A 15,547-nucleotide genomic window follows, 5' to 3' on the forward strand; every position below is an offset into this window, starting at 1 on the left:
GGGCACGGTGAGTGGGACCTGAGCCCCCTCCACGCTCTGTAATCAGAGTGGGCAGGGCCCAGACTCTGGTCCTGGATGAGCCACCTTGGAGCTGGAGTGCCCCAGAAGCCTGGCACACATCCCCCACTACCTGGAGTGTGGCTGGTAGGGATGGGTGAGGGAGAGTGGAGAAGAGGGAAGGGCCAGGCTCCCCAATTCCTACCAGGGTTTCTCCTCTCCTTCAACTACTTCCTTGGGATGGGGGTGCAGACCTTGCCAATCCTTTTGGCTGAGATGGGGGTAAATGCAGGGACACCCCCACGTGCACACAGGGCTTGTGGGACATGAGTGACAACCTTGGGCCCAGGGAAGTGTTGGGTAGGTAGTCTTGGCCACCTTCAAAGACTGCAGTCCCCACTCCCATCCCTGTCCCCCATGGGAAGGGTGGTTCACCTGGCTGGCAAGGCAGGGGGCTCAGAGGGACTGGGGCTGGATGGGATGCCTGATCTAGTGGGAGGGGTTGCGAAAAGTACCTGGGGCGGGGTGTTGTTGGCCAGAAATAAGAATGCCTGGGGGGACTTCCCTGCCAGTCCAGTGGTTAAGACTCTGCGCTTCCACTGCTGGGGGCGTGGGTTCAATCCCTGGTGTTTGATCCCTGATCAGGGAACTAAGATCCCGCGTGCTGTGTGGCGCGGCCAAAAAAAAAGGATGCCTGGGGACTGGACAGGCGTATGTCCAGATGTTTGCTTAGTCCCATATCAAGCCTTCACCCACTGCCCCAGCTCTGGACATGCCCCCACGCCCATCTCTCCTGCTGTATTTTTTCTCTGAGACACTTAGCAGCACATAGCATGGGATATGTGTTATTTATTTATTTATTTATTTAATTTATTTATTTTTAACATCTTTATTGGGGTATAATTGCTTTACAATGGTGTGTTGGTTTCTGCTTTATAACAAAGTGAATCAGCTATACATATACATATGATCCCATATCTCTTCCCTCTTGCGTCTCCCTCCCTCCCACCCTCCCTATCCCACCCCCCAAGGCGGTCACATAGCACTGAGCCGATATCCCTGTGCCATGCGGCTGCTTCCCACTAGCTATCTACCTTACGTTTGTTAGTGTGTATATGTCCATGACCCTCTCTCGCCCTGTCACAGCTCACCCTTCCCCCTCCCCATATCCTCAAGTCCGTTCTCCAGTAGGTCTGTGTCTTTATTCCTGTCTTACCCCTAGGTTCTTCATGACATTATTTTTTCTTAAATTCCATATATATGTGTTAGCATACGGTATTTGTCTTTTTCTTTCTGACTTACTTCACTCTGTATGACAGACTCTAGGTCTATCCACCTCATTACAAATAGCTCAATTTCGTTTCTTTTTATGGCTGAGTAATATTCCATTGTATATATGTGCCACATCTTCTTTATCCATTCATCCGATGATGGGCACTTAGGTTGTTTCCACCTCCAGGCTATTGTAAATAGAGCTGCAATGAACATTTTGGTACATGACTCTTTTTGAATTTTGCTCTTCTCAGGGTATATGCCCAGTAGTGGGATTGCTGGGTCATATGGTAGTTCTATTTGTAGTTTTTTAAGGAACCTCCATACTGTTCTCCATAGTGGCTGAACCAATTCACATTCCCACCAGCAGTGCAAGAGTGTTCCCTTTTCTCCACATCCTCTCCAGCATTTATTGTTTCTAGATTTTTTGATGATGGCCATTCTGACTGGTGTGAGATGATATCTCATTGTAGTTTTGATTTGCATTTCTCTAATGATTAATGATGTTGAGCATTCTTTCATGTGTTTGTTGGCAGTCTGTATATCTTCTTTGGAGAAATGTCTATTTAGGTCTTCTGCCCATTTTTGGATTGGGTTGTTTGTTTTTTTGTTATTGAGCTGTACGAGCTGCTTGTAAATTTTGGAGATTAATCCTTTGTCAGTTGCTTCATTTGCAAATATTTTCTCCCATTCTGAGGGTTGTCTTTTCGTCTTGTTTATGGTTTCCTTTGCTGTGCAAAAGCTTTGAAGTTTCATTAGGTCCCATTTGTTTATTTTTGTTTTTATTTCCATTACTCTAGGAGGTGGGTCAGAAAGGCTCTTGCTCTGATTTATGTCATAGAGTGTTCTGCCTGTGTTTTCCTCTAAGAGTTTGATAGTTTCTGGCCTTACATTTAGGTCTTTAATCCATTTTGAGCTTACTTTTGTGTATGGTGTTAGGGAGTGATCTAATCTCATACTTTTACATGTATCTGTCCAGTTTTCCCAGCACCACTTATTGAAGAGGCTGTCCTTTCTCCACTGTACATTCCTGCTACCTTTATCAAAGATATGGTGTCCATATGTGCGTGGGTTTATCTCTGGGCTTTCTATCCTGTTCCATTGATCTATCTTTCTGTTTGTGTGCACATAGCATGGGATACGTGTTATTTATTATGTCTTGTTTATTGCCACCCTTCACCCCCTGTAGATTTTGTAAACTCACTGGGACCGAACTTTTGTTGCCCCCTCCCAAGCCCCCGTTGCTATATCCCAGCTCCTAGGGCAAGATCTGGGGAGGGTCCTGGGTAAGGACTGAGAGTCTGGACACTACAGAATCTGGACTGGGTGCCTCTGATAACTTTCTATGATATCTGTGTCAGCTGCAGAGGACTCCACATACAAGGCTCCATGAGAGGTCCAGCTCAGGGATGGATGGGGGGACAACTCCTCTTCCCGGCCGTGTCCCTGGAGAGCCAGACACGGTGTTAGCGTCCCATCACTCACACCACAGGGCTGTCACTGCTGTCTTGCAAATGAGCCTGTCAAATCTGCACAACTTTTTTTTCCCTCCCCAAAGAGGCACCAGGCCCCGAGAGTGGGAGCCAGTTGCTCATAAGGGATCCTCCCTCCATCCCCAAGCCTCTGTTAGCGACCAGAGCCTGATGTGTTGAGGAGCCTTGGACACAGACCCCAGGGGGCAGGGCCTGCAGGTCTCTCCTCTTCCTAGCTTTCCCCTCTTTACTCCGTAACAGCTCAGAACTCTCCTCGGGTGTCCCTCCCCCACCCCACCCCCGCCCCGCCGCCCCCAGTGCCTCTGGCAGCTTCGTTTCTGGCAGGGGAGGTGAAAGCTGAAGTGAGGGGAACGTTTGGGCTGAGCTGGAAGCCAAGGGTTTTATATGCATGAATTCACTGCAGATTTCATAAAGATCCTGCCGGGCAGGGACAGGTCCAACAACTCAGATCACGCCTGAGTCCCAGCCTGCCTGGGGGCCTTGGGAAACTGTATGGGAGGCTGTAAAAATTGGCTCATTCAACAGGGTGCCGTCTGCTTCTGATTAAGCCCCTTGTTGGTTGTTGGGGACAACTGGGTGGCAAAGTCAGACCCCATCCGTCTGCCCTAGAACAGAGATGAGTGCCGCTGAGCATGTAATGGGACCCCACCTAGCATAAGGGCTTTCCGGTAGTTGAGAAGGGACGCGGTAAGGGTAGCTGTCAGGCTGAAGAGGATTGCCTTGGAATAGTGGTTCTCAACCAGGGGACCTGCAGCCAGGTCTGGAGACGGCTGTCATAACGTGTGGTGGAGGGGAGCCGGGTGACGAGGAGGGCTGTTGGCCTCTAGTGGGTTAGGGTTAGGCCACTATGCTGCTAGCCACCCTACAAGGCACAAGACAGCCCCCACAGTAAAGAAAGACCCGCCCAAATGTCACCAGTGCCATGGTTGAGAAACTAGTTGGATGACTCGCAGAAAAGTCAGTTTGACTTAGAGGCCGAGGCTCGTGAGAGCTGAACATGGAAGGAGGGAGAGGGGATTCAGGACAGCCCCGTTTTCCCCTAAGCCCCCAGGCTGCGAAGGAGGCAGGGGTGCCTGGTGCCCTGGGCAGCCCCCTGCATAGCAGGGCCCAGTTTCCCCAACAGCCGCACTAGCGAGAATGCAACAGACGCCCGGGAATCGCAAGCACTTGGTACCTTTGCGGGGCAGGAAGCACTGCGGGCCTCAGTTTCCCCAACGGGGGAAAAAATGGGAGCCCCGAGGGCCTGGTCGTGGGGCCAGGCCAGGAGTGACCACATCCCTGGTGGGCGACGCCTGCTCGGGAACCGCGCCGCGGGAGAGGATTCTACCACAGACGAGAGGGAGTCGATGCTAATAAAGGGGAACGTGCGACCCTGCGTCCCAACCCAGCTTTCCCCGGCCTTAGGCCGACCCCCGCGACCGCCGCAAGGCCCGAGTGGTCGGGGTCCCGACAGTACTACAACTCCCAAGATGCCTCGCGCCGCCTGCGCCAGGAAGGGCCGCCACAGCCGGCGGCCAATGGGGGGTACGGAGGCGGGGCCTCTGCGCACGTGGCGTCCTGACGCACTGACGGCGACGTCGGGGTTTGTGTGCGCGAGAGGCCGCCGATAAAGGTTGGGTGCCTCGCGCCGGGGGCCGTTGGGAGGGAGCGTGCCCCCGCCCCCTCCCCGGCCCCCACTCCTACACCGCCGCTGCAGGGGCCCCGCCTTCCCATCGATCCCCGCGGGAAGGCCCTGGGTCTCCCCAGCTCATTCCCCGGTCGGGGCCGCAGGTGAGAGACCGGAGGGGAGGGGGTGGGGGAGGGACCGGAGGGCGGAGACGTTGGGGAAACGGCGAACGTGAAACCGGAAGGGATGCCTTAAAGGGAAGGGCGCTACTTCACCTCCGACTTTTGTCCGCCGGGCCGGCTCCGACTCTTTAAAGGGCAAGGGGCTGCTTTTTAAAGGGGCGGGGCAGGTTGTGCAGTTTGTAAAGAGCTTCCCGCTTCCATCACCCCCCCCGCCTCCCACCCCCCGAGAATAAATTGTCTCTTTAAAGGCAGGTGACAGTGTCCCAGGTACTGAAAGAAAAGCTTCTGAATCCTAGTGGCTTCAAAGCAGTCCCTAGTTTAGCTCAGAGAAGGTGGAGATGGTTGTGCAGGAGCAGGATCCTCTTAAAGGGGAAGTCGGGCCTGATTGGAAGGGTGTGGCCCGGCCTTTTGAAGAGGGTGCTCTTTACCAGATAAGATGGGTCCCGGCTCTTTCAGAGCACGGATGTCACCTGTTTAAGGAATGCCGGCCTTCTGAAAGACACGTGCAGCTTCCTGGGATAGCCTCTTAAAAGGATTTGCTTATATTTTAAAGGGGACGCTCATCTTTTTAAAGGGAATCTTTACGGCTTGTGCAAAGGGATGCCCAGCTTTCTTTCATTCAAGATATGTTCACTGAGTACTCACTCTGTGCCAGATATTATTCTAGGCGCTGGGATGCATCAGTGAACAAGATGCCACTAGCATCTAGTGGACCGAGGCCGGGGATACTGCTAACCAACTTGCAATGCAGGAAACAGCCCCCTGTCCAGCTCCAATATCAACAGTGCTGATGCTGGGAGACTCTGATTATAAAGTAGGTTAGAAGGTGATAAGCCCTATGAAGAGAAAAAATAAGTCAAGGAAAGAGAATGCGGCATGCTGGGAGGGGTTGCAGAGTTAGGTAGGGTGGTCAGGGAATAATTCCCCAAGATGACATTTCAGCAAAGACTTGGAGGTGAGGGAGGGAGCTTACTGGATATTGGAGGAAAGAGGGTACTAGGCAGGGGCCTGTGTGGGCCCCCAGGTGGGAGTGGGCATGCCTGACCCGGCCCTGTGACCATGGTGCTCTGAGGGTTGGAGAGGCTAGCAGGACAGTCAGGGAGGGAAGGAAGCCATAAGCCGTGGGAAGTCTGAAGGTTCTTGTAAGGGGTTCGTTTTCTGCTCTCAAATGGGAGCAGTGGAAGGCTTTAGCACAGAGGAATGAAATGGTCTGTCTGTGTTGGCAGTTTCCATTCAGCCTCTGTGTTGGGAACAGACTGGGGTTAGGAAGAGTAAGGGTGGAAACTAGGAGAGCTGTCAGAAGGCTGTTGCAGTTGCCCAGGAGGGAGATGTTGGTGCCCTAGAAAAAGGTGGTAATGGGGGACTTGGTGGGAAGTGGCCAGATTCCAAGGATGCTCCTGCTCGAATAGGGGAATCGGCTGACAGACTGGTCATAGAGAGTGAGAGAAAAAGAGGAGGTGAGGATGCCCTGGGACTTTTGGCCTGAGCAAGAATAAAGGTGTTTCTGGAGATGGAGCAGACTGGGAGTGAAAGAGATATTTGTGGGGGACAGAGAGGGGAGAGAGCAGGAGCAAAAACTGGACTTAGGTTTTGGGCATGTTAAGTTTGAGTTGTCTATTAGGCATCCAAATGGCATAGTCTAGCAGGGGTGTAGGTTTCAAAGGACAGGTATCAAGTGGAGATCAATTTTGGAATTGTCCAATTTATAGATTGTGAAGTCCCAGGAGTGGGTGAGGGCTTCCAGGGAGAGTGTGGATACAGAATAGGAGGGTTGACAGAGCCCTGGACTCTCCTACATTCACAAGTAGGACTAGCACCCGAAACTGAGAAGGGTGGCAGGTGAGGAGCACGGTATCCCAGAAGCCAAGGGGACTGGTTTAAGGAGAGAGAGAATAAGGCGTCCATTGACCACTGAGCGGAGACCACTGGCTTTAGCAACTAGGAGGCCATGAGTGGAGGGGGCTGGGGGAGGATCTGATTGACAGGGTTTGAGATGGGAAAGAGCATGTATTGATGGCACTTTTAAGTTGCTTTGCTGCAAGGAGACAGAGAGAAATGAGGCCATAGCTGGAGGAGGAAGTGGGGTGAAGGGTTTTTGTTTTTTTAAAGATGGGAGGGCTTCCCTGGTGGCACAGTGGTTAAGAATCCGCCTGCCAATGCAAGGGACATGGGTTCGAGCCCCGGTCCAGGAAGATCCCACATGCTGCGGAGCAACTAAGCCCATGTGCCACAACTACTGAGCCTGTGCTCTAGGGCTTGCGAGCCACAACTACTGAGCCTACGTGCCACAACTACTGAAGCCCACGCGCCTAGAGCCCGTGCTCCACCACAAGAGATGGCACCGCAATGAGAGGCCCGCACACCGCAACGAAGAGTAGCCCTTGCTCGCCACAACTAGAGAAAGCCCGTGAGCAGCAATGAAGACCCAACGCAGCCAAAAAATTTTTTTTTTAAAGTTACAAAGATGGGAGACCTGGCTTGTGGGTACACTGATGGGAACGGTCCAGGAGATGAGGGGAATCGCTGTAGGTGGGAAGTCAGAGTCTTTAGGCCCAGAAGTAGGCAGGTGGGAGGGGGTAGTGCAGGGTTTCTCAACCTCAGCACCACTGGCATTTTGAACTGATTGTTCTTTGCTGTTTGGGGTTGGGGGTGGTGCTGTAGTGTGCATCGTAGGACGTTGAGCAGCATCCCTGGCCTCTGCCCACTAGATGCCAGGGGTACCTGCTCCTCCAGTCGACAGCCAGATAACCAGAACAGTCTCCAGGCATTGCCACATGTCTGCTGGGGTGGAGGGCGTGGTGGTGGTGGTCGAGGGAGCTTCCATTGCCCCATTGAGAGCCACCAGTGTAGTTGTTGGAAGGTGGGAATGTTCTCTTCTGGTTGCTTTTATTTTCTCAGCGACAAGATCAATGGCAGGGTCACCTGCTAAGAGCAAGAGGGGATAGGAGAGAGATTTGAGGCAAGTATCACCTGGTGGGGTGGGTGAGTGGACCAGAGAAATGCAGCATGAGCAGTGCAGGGTGTTGGGGAGGGAGCTTTGAGGTCCTTGGGCATGAATGCAAAAGGAGGCTGAGGCCAGCCAGTTTCCAGTCACCAGCAGCATCTGTGCTGGATAAGGGGGGCAGTGAGGGTGTGGATGAGGGGGCGGAGGATGCAGAGCCCACAGGATCAATGGGTGGTAGATATGGTTGAACCTAGGGGTTCTGGGTTAGGGTCCCAAGAGGGAGTGGCGGAGCAGGATGAGTGGCGGTGGAGAGCGGATGCTCACAGAGGCTTTGTCTGTAGTGACAGGTTTGGGGGATGGCAGCGGAAGCGGGTATTGAGGCAGGATGGGGATGAGGCCTTTAGAGGGACCAGAGGATCCAAAGCGCGGTGCTAGAGACCCCAGCCTTCTTCAAAGACACTGCCTGTCTTTAGAGGGGCTGAACATAGCCGGAAAGGCAGCACCTGGCCTCATAAAGGCCACGTCCAGTGGTCCAGCCTCCTGGAGGAGATGGCTGGCATGGTGGTGGTGGGGGGGGGTAACCAGCTCTTCCCAATTTGCCATAAGTTTCCCTTTTAGCACCCAAAGCCTTCCATCGTGGGAAGCCTCTCCAGCCAGAGCTGACCTGGACTCTAGGAAGCCGTAATCCTAAGGGATGTGTCCCGTGCCTCTTACAGGGCCAGCCCGTGGGTTTGGGGTTGAGATAACCCGGTGTGTGGGCGGAGGTGGGGGGACCACCCGCCCTCGCCTGACCCAGAATCCCTCCTCAGGTGTGATGGTCGGCTCCCACGCGGACATGGCGCCGGCCTCTACCGCAGAGGGGGCCGGGGAAAAGCCGGGCCCCGCAGCTCCTGCCCCCACGGCCCAGTATGAGTGTGGGGAGTGCGGCAAGTCCTTCCGCTGGTCGTCCCGGCTCCTGCACCACCAGCGCACGCACACGGGCGAGCGTCCCTACAAGTGCCCCGACTGCCCCAAGGCCTTCAAGGGCTCCTCGGCCCTGCTTTACCACCAGCGGGGCCACACGGGCGAGCGGCCCTACCAGTGCCCCGACTGCCCCAAGGCCTTCAAGCGCTCGTCGCTGTTGCAGATCCACCGCAGTGTGCACACTGGCCTGCGGGCCTTCACCTGCGGCCAGTGCGGCCTGGCCTTCAAGTGGTCGTCCCACTACCAGTACCACCTGCGCCAGCACACGGGCGAGCGGCCCTACCCCTGCCCAGACTGCCCCAAGGCCTTCAAGAACTCGTCCAGCCTGCGTCGCCACCGGCATGTGCACACGGGTGAGCGGCCCTACACCTGCGGCGTGTGTGGCAAGAGCTTCACGCAGAGCACCAACCTGCGGCAGCACCAGCGCGTGCACACGGGCGAGCGGCCCTTCCGCTGCCCGCTCTGCCCCAAGACCTTCACACACTCGTCCAACCTGCTGCTGCACCAGCGCACCCACAGCAGCACCGCCGCCCCCGCCGCGGGCGCCGCCCCCGCCCCTCCGCCGCGGGAGCCCGGCGGCAAGGTCTTGGTCTCGGAGTCCTACCTACAGCGGTCCCTCCAACCCCCCAGCCCGCCGGCGCCCCCGCCGCCGGCGCCCCCGCCCGTGGTGCCCGAGCTCTTTCTGGCCGCGGCCGAGACCACGGTGGAGCTGGTGTACCGCTGCGACGGCTGCGAGCTAGGCTTCGGCAGCGAGGAGCTGCTCTTGGAGCACCAGCCCTGTCCCGGGCCGGAGGCGCCGCCCCCGCCCGCGGACGCGCCCTCGGAGCCGCGGAAGGCCGACCCTCCCCCGCCGCCCTCACTGTCCCCGCCGTCCCCCCTGCCGCAGCCCCCTCCCGCCGCCTCTGCCCCTGGCTTCGCCTGCCTCCCCTGCGGGAAGTCCTTCCGGACGGTGGCCGGCCTCTCCCGCCACCAGCACAGCCACGGGGCGGCCGGCGGGCAGGCGTTCCGCTGCGGCAGCTGTGACGGCGCCTTCCCGCAGCTGGCCAGCCTCCTGGCGCACCAGCAGTGCCACGTGGAGGAGGCAGCGGCCGGGCGCCCGCCCCCGCAGGCCGAGGCTGCCGAAGTCACCTGTCCCCAGGAGCCGCTCGCTCCCGTCCCCGCCCCGCCCGCTCCCGCGCCCGCCCCGGCTTCCGCGGAGCGACCCTACAAATGCGGCGAGTGCGGCAAGGCCTTCAAGGGCTCATCGGGGCTGCGCTACCACCTGCGGGACCACACGGGCGAACGGCCCTACCAGTGCGGCGAGTGTGGCAAGGCCTTCAAGCGCTCGTCGCTGCTGGCCATCCACCAGCGCGTGCACACCGGCCTACGGGCCTTCACCTGCGGCCAGTGCGGTCTTACCTTCAAGTGGTCGTCGCACTACCAGTACCACCTGCGGCTGCACTCGGGCGAGCGGCCCTACGCTTGCGGGGAGTGCGGCAAAGCCTTCCGCAACACGTCGTGCTTGCGGCGCCACCGGCACGTGCACACGGGCGAGCGGCCCCACTCCTGCGGCGTGTGCGGCAAGAGTTTCGCCCAGACCTCCAACCTGCGGCAGCACCAGCGCGTGCACACGGGCGAGCGGCCCTTCCGCTGCCCGCTCTGCCCCAAGACCTTCACACACTCGTCCAACCTGCTGCTGCACCAGCGCACGCACTCGGCCGAGCGCCCCTTTGCCTGCCCCATCTGCGGCCGCAGCTTTGTCATGGCCGCCTACCTGCAGCGGCACCTGAGGACGCATGCCCCGGCCAACGCCGCTTCTGGCCCTGCAGCCCCCGGCGCTGGCCCCCAGCCCCCTGCCCCACTGGCTGCCGCCCCAGCCCCGTCCGCCACCCAAGATGTCCACGTTCTACCCCACCTCCAGGCCACGCTCTCCCTAGAGGTGGCAGGAGTCACGGCCCAGGCCCCGCCCCCTGGCCCAGCAGCCCCCAACTCCCAGACGTTTCTCCTGGTGCAGACTGCTCAGGGCCTCCAGCTGATCCCCAGCAGCGTCCAGCCCCCCACACCCCCGCCTCCCCCCGCCCCCCCCAAGCTCATCTTGCTGCCCTCCTCCAGTACTGGTGGTGGGGGCAGCGGTGCAAGGCAGGGCCCACGGGCAGTGGGGAAAGCTGGGCAGGGGGCTGGAGTAGTCTGGCTGCCAGGCCCTGGGGGGCTAGGGGTGCAGGGAGGGAGCAACACCGGGGCCAGCGCGGGAGCGCAGAGCCTCATCGTTCTGCAGAATGTAGGGGCTGGGGAGGCAGGGCCACAGGAAGTGAGCGGGGTCCAGCTCCAACCCCTTCGGCCAGCCCCGGAACTGACCACGGTCCAGCTCCAGCCGGCCCAGGAGGTGACCACGGTCCAGCTCCAGCCGGCCCAGGAGGTGACCACGGTACAGCTCCAGCCGGCCCAGGAGGTGACCACGGTACAGCTCCAGCCTGTAACGGGTCAGCTGTCCAATTCCAGTGGGGGAGCCGTCACCACTGAGGCGCCTAATCTGCTGGTGGTTCAGAGTGGGGCAGCGGAGGAGTTGCTGGCGGACCCCGGCCCGGGGGAGCCCAGTGACGGTGAGGCCAGCACTGGTGTGGTCCAGGATGTGCTCTTTGAGACGCTGCAGACGGAGGAGGGGCTGCAGAGTGTCCTGGTGCTGAGTGGGGCTGATGGGGAGCAGACCCAGCTGTGTGTGCAGGAGGTAGAGACCTTACCCTCGGGGCTGGCTGAGCCGCCAACCCCTGGCCCAACGGGACAGAAACTGCTCATTATCCGCAGTGCCCCGGCCACCGAGCTGCTGGAGAATGGCAGCGTTGGGGGAGGCGCCGCTGCGCTGCAGCTGCTGGCCCCACCACCACCTGGCCCAGGCTCTGCTCCCGCGGGCGTCCCTGCGGCTCCTGCCTCCCAGATGGTACAAGTGGTCCCTGCAGGAGCTGCACCTGGGGGCATGACCCCACAGGGCCTACCCTCCATCCAGTTTGTCCAGACTCTGCCCGCAGTCCAGCTGGTGCACACGTTTTGAGTAGAACCACTGGTACCCCTTCCCGCCCCACACAGAGACCCCCGACTCACTGTCAGCCTGGGCTGGGCTGAGCTGGGGGGAGGGGAACTGCAGGCTGGGCTTGCTAATAAAGACCAGAATCTCCGCTCCTGTGTTTTTGTTTTATTTGTGGTTTGGGAGATCACTGTCATGGCCATAGCCACCACTTGGGAACTTGGAGTCTCATCTCTTGCTTCCTGGTTCGCAGGTGACTTGCTTTGCGTCTTGGGGCCAGCCACTTCTCCTATGTGGGCTCTGTTTATCCTTTTTAAAAAAGGGATGCAACGGTCACTATATGGGGGAGGCGTTGGAATCTAGAATCCTGGTTCTGCCACTTGTTCTCTGTAAGTCACCCCACCCCTCCTCTCACGGAAAAATGGGTGGGTGGGAATGCCCATTCCGAATGTCACTGAGAGCCGGGGTGGGTGGGTTTGGGGTGGGCAGTTTGGGAGCCAGTGGGCTCAAGATGCTGACGCGGCCCCTCCCGCGAAGGCCCTGGAACCTAAGAGAACCACTGAGTTCGCCGCCCCGCCCCCACCCTCTGCGCTCAGGTTGCTTAGGAACCAGGGGACGTCGGGAAGCAAGCGTGCGTTCAGCGCGCGACCGGTAAGTACCCCTCCCCGCCCCCACCCCGCCGGGTCCCCCGCTGCCATCCCCAGCCCCTTCCCCCGCCAGCGTCCTACAGGCCCCCTTTCTCTGTTGCTCCTCCCCTTGCAGGGTTGCCGCTCCCCGCCTTAGTCCATTCCCAGCCCACGCCCAGACTCTCCCCCCACCCGCTGCCAGAAGGTTGGCAACAGTTGCTAAGGCCGAGAGCAGGCACCGCCCCGCCCCGAGTGCGCTAGTCTGACGTCACTTCCGCCGACGACCCCCTTCTCAACCCAGCTCCCCCCGCACCTTGTCAAAAGCGAAGCGACCCACAGAGGTGCTTGCAAGTCCTTGTTCCTGCGACAGACGCCGTTCGGGGGCGATTGGGGCAGAGAGGCTCTGGGCACTGGGGGGTGGGGAGCGGGGTCCATTCCCTGCCTGTGGGGGTAGTTTCGCTCACCCCCAGGGCCGCCCCGGAACCTGGAAGGGAGCCCGGTGTTGGCAGGTGTTGGCGTGCACCAGGCATTTAGGCGTAGATCGCTGGACACCACTGGGGGCCGGGGGGGCACCCCGAGAGACTTTAGAAAGGGCGATGGGTTGACGGGGAAGCCTGTCCTGTCTCGAGCCTCTCTTGGGACCTGACCTGGGACATACTGTTGCGTGATCCGCAGCTCTGGGGCGCTTTGGGGACGAGAGGTGCCCTCCTGACGCTGACCGGCTTGTTTTCGCCAGGTGCACGCCTGCTCCCTTGGGGGCGCGGGAGCCTGGGGGCTGCCATGGCCCCCAGCCACCTGTCGGTGCGGGAGATGAGGGAAGATGAGAAACCCTTAGTGCTGGAGATGCTGAAGGTGAGAGCGGGCAGGGGCGCCAGTGAGCCTGGGAGGGTGGGGTGGAGGGTACCAGTGAGGGGGGGCCGGGACACCAGTGAAGCTGGGAGGGGACGGGGACACCTGTGAGCCTGGGAGGGGGCGGGGACAGAATGAGGGGATACCAATGAGCCTGGTGGGGCGGGGACACCAGTGAGTCTGGGGGAGGGTACCAGAGAGGGGGGGCCTGGACACCAGTGAGCCTGGGAGGGGGCGGGGACAGAATGAGGGGGCACCAATGAACATGGGGGTGGGGCGGGGACACACCACGGAGCCTGGGAGGGGGCAGGGGCGGCATTTTGAGTGGCTTCAGTCACCTTCCTGAGCCAGCCGTGACCCCCTGGCGAGCAGTCTTTTGCTGCTCCTAAGAGGGCCCTTGGGCCCTCCTCTCTCTAGTTCTTTCTCCCTACCCTGGGGATCAAAAAGGGTTTTCACCGCTGTAGGGCTGACACACCAACTCCTTCCCTATCCTCCGCACTTCCAGTCTTCCCTACGCCCCAGCCTCCTGCTTTTCAAAGTAGAGCCCTTGGGCCTCAGCCTGGCACTCGAGGACGCCCCAGGCGCCCCTCCAGCTTTCTCTCTTGCTTGGGTCAGCTCCTCCATCCAGCCCCCCCTGATGCCTGCCTCTCCACTGAAGTGGGAGCCCTCACAGTTCCTAATTCACCAGCTCACTCACTCAGAGCCCAGTGTGCCAGCCGTGTGGTCCTGGACCCTCCTCCACAGGCCTCAGCTCACTGCCTTCCTTTCTCCTCCGGCAACCCCGGCCCCGGATCCCTCCTGGGCAGGCAGGGCCTGCCTCCTCCCCGCCCCGTTCCTGCTGCCCACGGGAGCCCCCCCACTCTGACTGCTCCTCCTGCCTGCAGGCCGGCGTGAAGGACACAGAGAACCGCGTGGCCCTCCACGCCCTGACGCGGCCACCGGCCCTGCTTCTCCTGGCGGCAGCCAGCAGCGGCCTGCGCTTCGTCCTGGCCTCTTTCGCCCTGGCCCTCCTCCTGCCCGTGTTCCTGGCCGTGGCGGCCATGAAGCTGGGCCTGCGGGCCCGGTGGGGCTCGCTGCCCCCGCCGGGCGGGCTGGGGGGGCCCTGGGTGGCAGTGCGGGGCTCAGGGGATGTGTGCGGGGTCCTGGCCCTGGCCCCAGGCTCCAGCGCTGGAGACGGGGCCCGGGTCACCCGCCTCTCTGTGTCTCGCTGGCACCGCCGCCGAGGCGTGGGCAGGCGGCTGCTGGCCTTTGCCGAATCCCGGGCTCGAGCCTGGGCGGGCGGCATGGGGGAGCCCCGGGCCCGGCTAGTGGTCCCGGTGGCCGTGGCAGCGTGGGGCGTGGCCGGGATGCTTGAGGGCTGTGGCTACCAGGCCGAGGGGAGCTGGGGTTGCATGGGCTACACGCTGGTGAGGGAGTTCAGCAAGGAACTATGACGCCAGACCCTGGAGGAAGGAAAACCAGCGCTTAGTGAGCACCTACGGTGTGCAGACACTTTCACACCGTCCTTCCATGAATCCCCAGCCCACCCAGGGCCCAGAAACTGAGGCCTGCAGAGGGCAAGAGACCCCACCACAGCCTGACGTCTGTCTGTAATGTTTGAACTTCTCAGAGAGGTCGGCCCCTCTAACCCCTGCCTCAGATTCTGTCTGCACTGAGAAGTCTCCCCATCTGCCTGTCTGTCAAGCCTGTGCCGTTTGTGCTGTGAGCCTGGGAGAGACGTGGGGCAGGAGGAGAGGAGGCCGAGCAAGCCTGCCCCCCACCCCGACCAGGGTTAGGACTTAAGCAGGGGCACCCCAAACCGGGACAAGGCCCCCAGGGAATGGGGTGGGGCTTGATGCTGTGCTTGGAGTGGGTGAGGCTGCAGAGGCAGAGAGAGGGTGAGGGGCGCCTCTGCAGGGGAGGGTCGTCTGCCTCGAGAGCCCCAGGGGAGGGAGGGGGGTGGTGGGCACAGTGCTGCCCTCCCGGCCAGCCCCTCCCCGGGAAGGTGAGAGCCCAGAGGGGCAGGCAGACCCATCTGGTTTTTAACACCCGTTTGTTAATAAAGCCTGAAACTGCTGTGCGCCTGTCTCCCTCTCTCTGATGCCTTTTCCAGTCTGTCTCCGAGGCCCCCCTTCCGTCTGGCTCCTCCTTCCCCGAGGTTGACATTAATTGTTGGCAGCGGGGGTGCTGGACTGGGGGCAGGGGAGGCAATGAGCTCAAGGCAGCCCTGCTCCCTGCCAGCCCTCTGACTCAGGCTCCCCATTACCGAAGTTTTTCCGCCTCACAGCTGCTTAGTGCAGAGAGAGAGAGAGAGAGAGTGTGTGTGTGTGTGCGTGTGTGCGTGTGTGTGTATGTGTGTGTGTGTAGTCGCCCTCCCCCACCGAAGCCTTGACCCTTGGTCCCCCAACCCCTGACCCCAGTTTCCTCGGGAGACACGCAAGTTCAACCACGGCTCCCTCAGACAGGAGGTTGGGGACTTTTGCGTGCAGATCCACCGGGGGGGATGGAGAGAGGAGTTTCTCTGTCTCTTTTCCCAATCCAGGAAGTTCTTCCTGGTGTCTGGCTGCAAGCCCTCTTGCTGCACCGGGAGCCCCAGTTGTGCCAGGTCCCCAACCCTGGCATCTGATGTGAATCCATC

The 15,547-nt window shown here is 59.9% G+C and overlaps 2 protein-coding genes across 2 annotated transcripts; both read left to right on the top strand.

Moving 5' to 3' along the window:
• Positions 1-4,387: 4,387 nt before the first annotated feature.
• Positions 4,388-11,555, top strand: ZNF628 (zinc finger protein 628). The gene is made up of 3 exons (XM_082861947.1): positions 4,388-4,532; positions 8,304-10,819; positions 10,853-11,555. The coding sequence occupies exons 2-3, from the start codon at positions 8,309-8,311 to the stop codon at positions 11,480-11,482; spliced, it is 3,141 nt and encodes a 1,046-aa protein (XP_082718073.1). The 5' UTR covers positions 4,388-4,532; positions 8,304-8,308; the 3' UTR covers positions 11,483-11,555.
• A 1,291-nt stretch (positions 11,556-12,846) lies between these two features.
• NAT14 (N-acetyltransferase 14 (putative)) lies at positions 12,847-14,925 on the top strand. Its single transcript, XM_082862730.1, has 2 exons — positions 12,847-12,933; positions 13,815-14,925. The coding sequence occupies exons 1-2, from the start codon at positions 12,862-12,864 to the stop codon at positions 14,361-14,363; spliced, it is 621 nt and encodes a 206-aa protein (XP_082718856.1). The 5' UTR covers positions 12,847-12,861; the 3' UTR covers positions 14,364-14,925.
• The last annotated feature ends 622 nt before the right edge of the window (positions 14,926-15,547 follow it).

This window comes from Leucopleurus acutus (genome assembly GCF_964270905.1).
Source record: "Leucopleurus acutus genome assembly, chromosome: 20".
NCBI classification, from domain to species: Eukaryota; Metazoa; Chordata; class Mammalia; order Artiodactyla; family Delphinidae; genus Leucopleurus; species Leucopleurus acutus.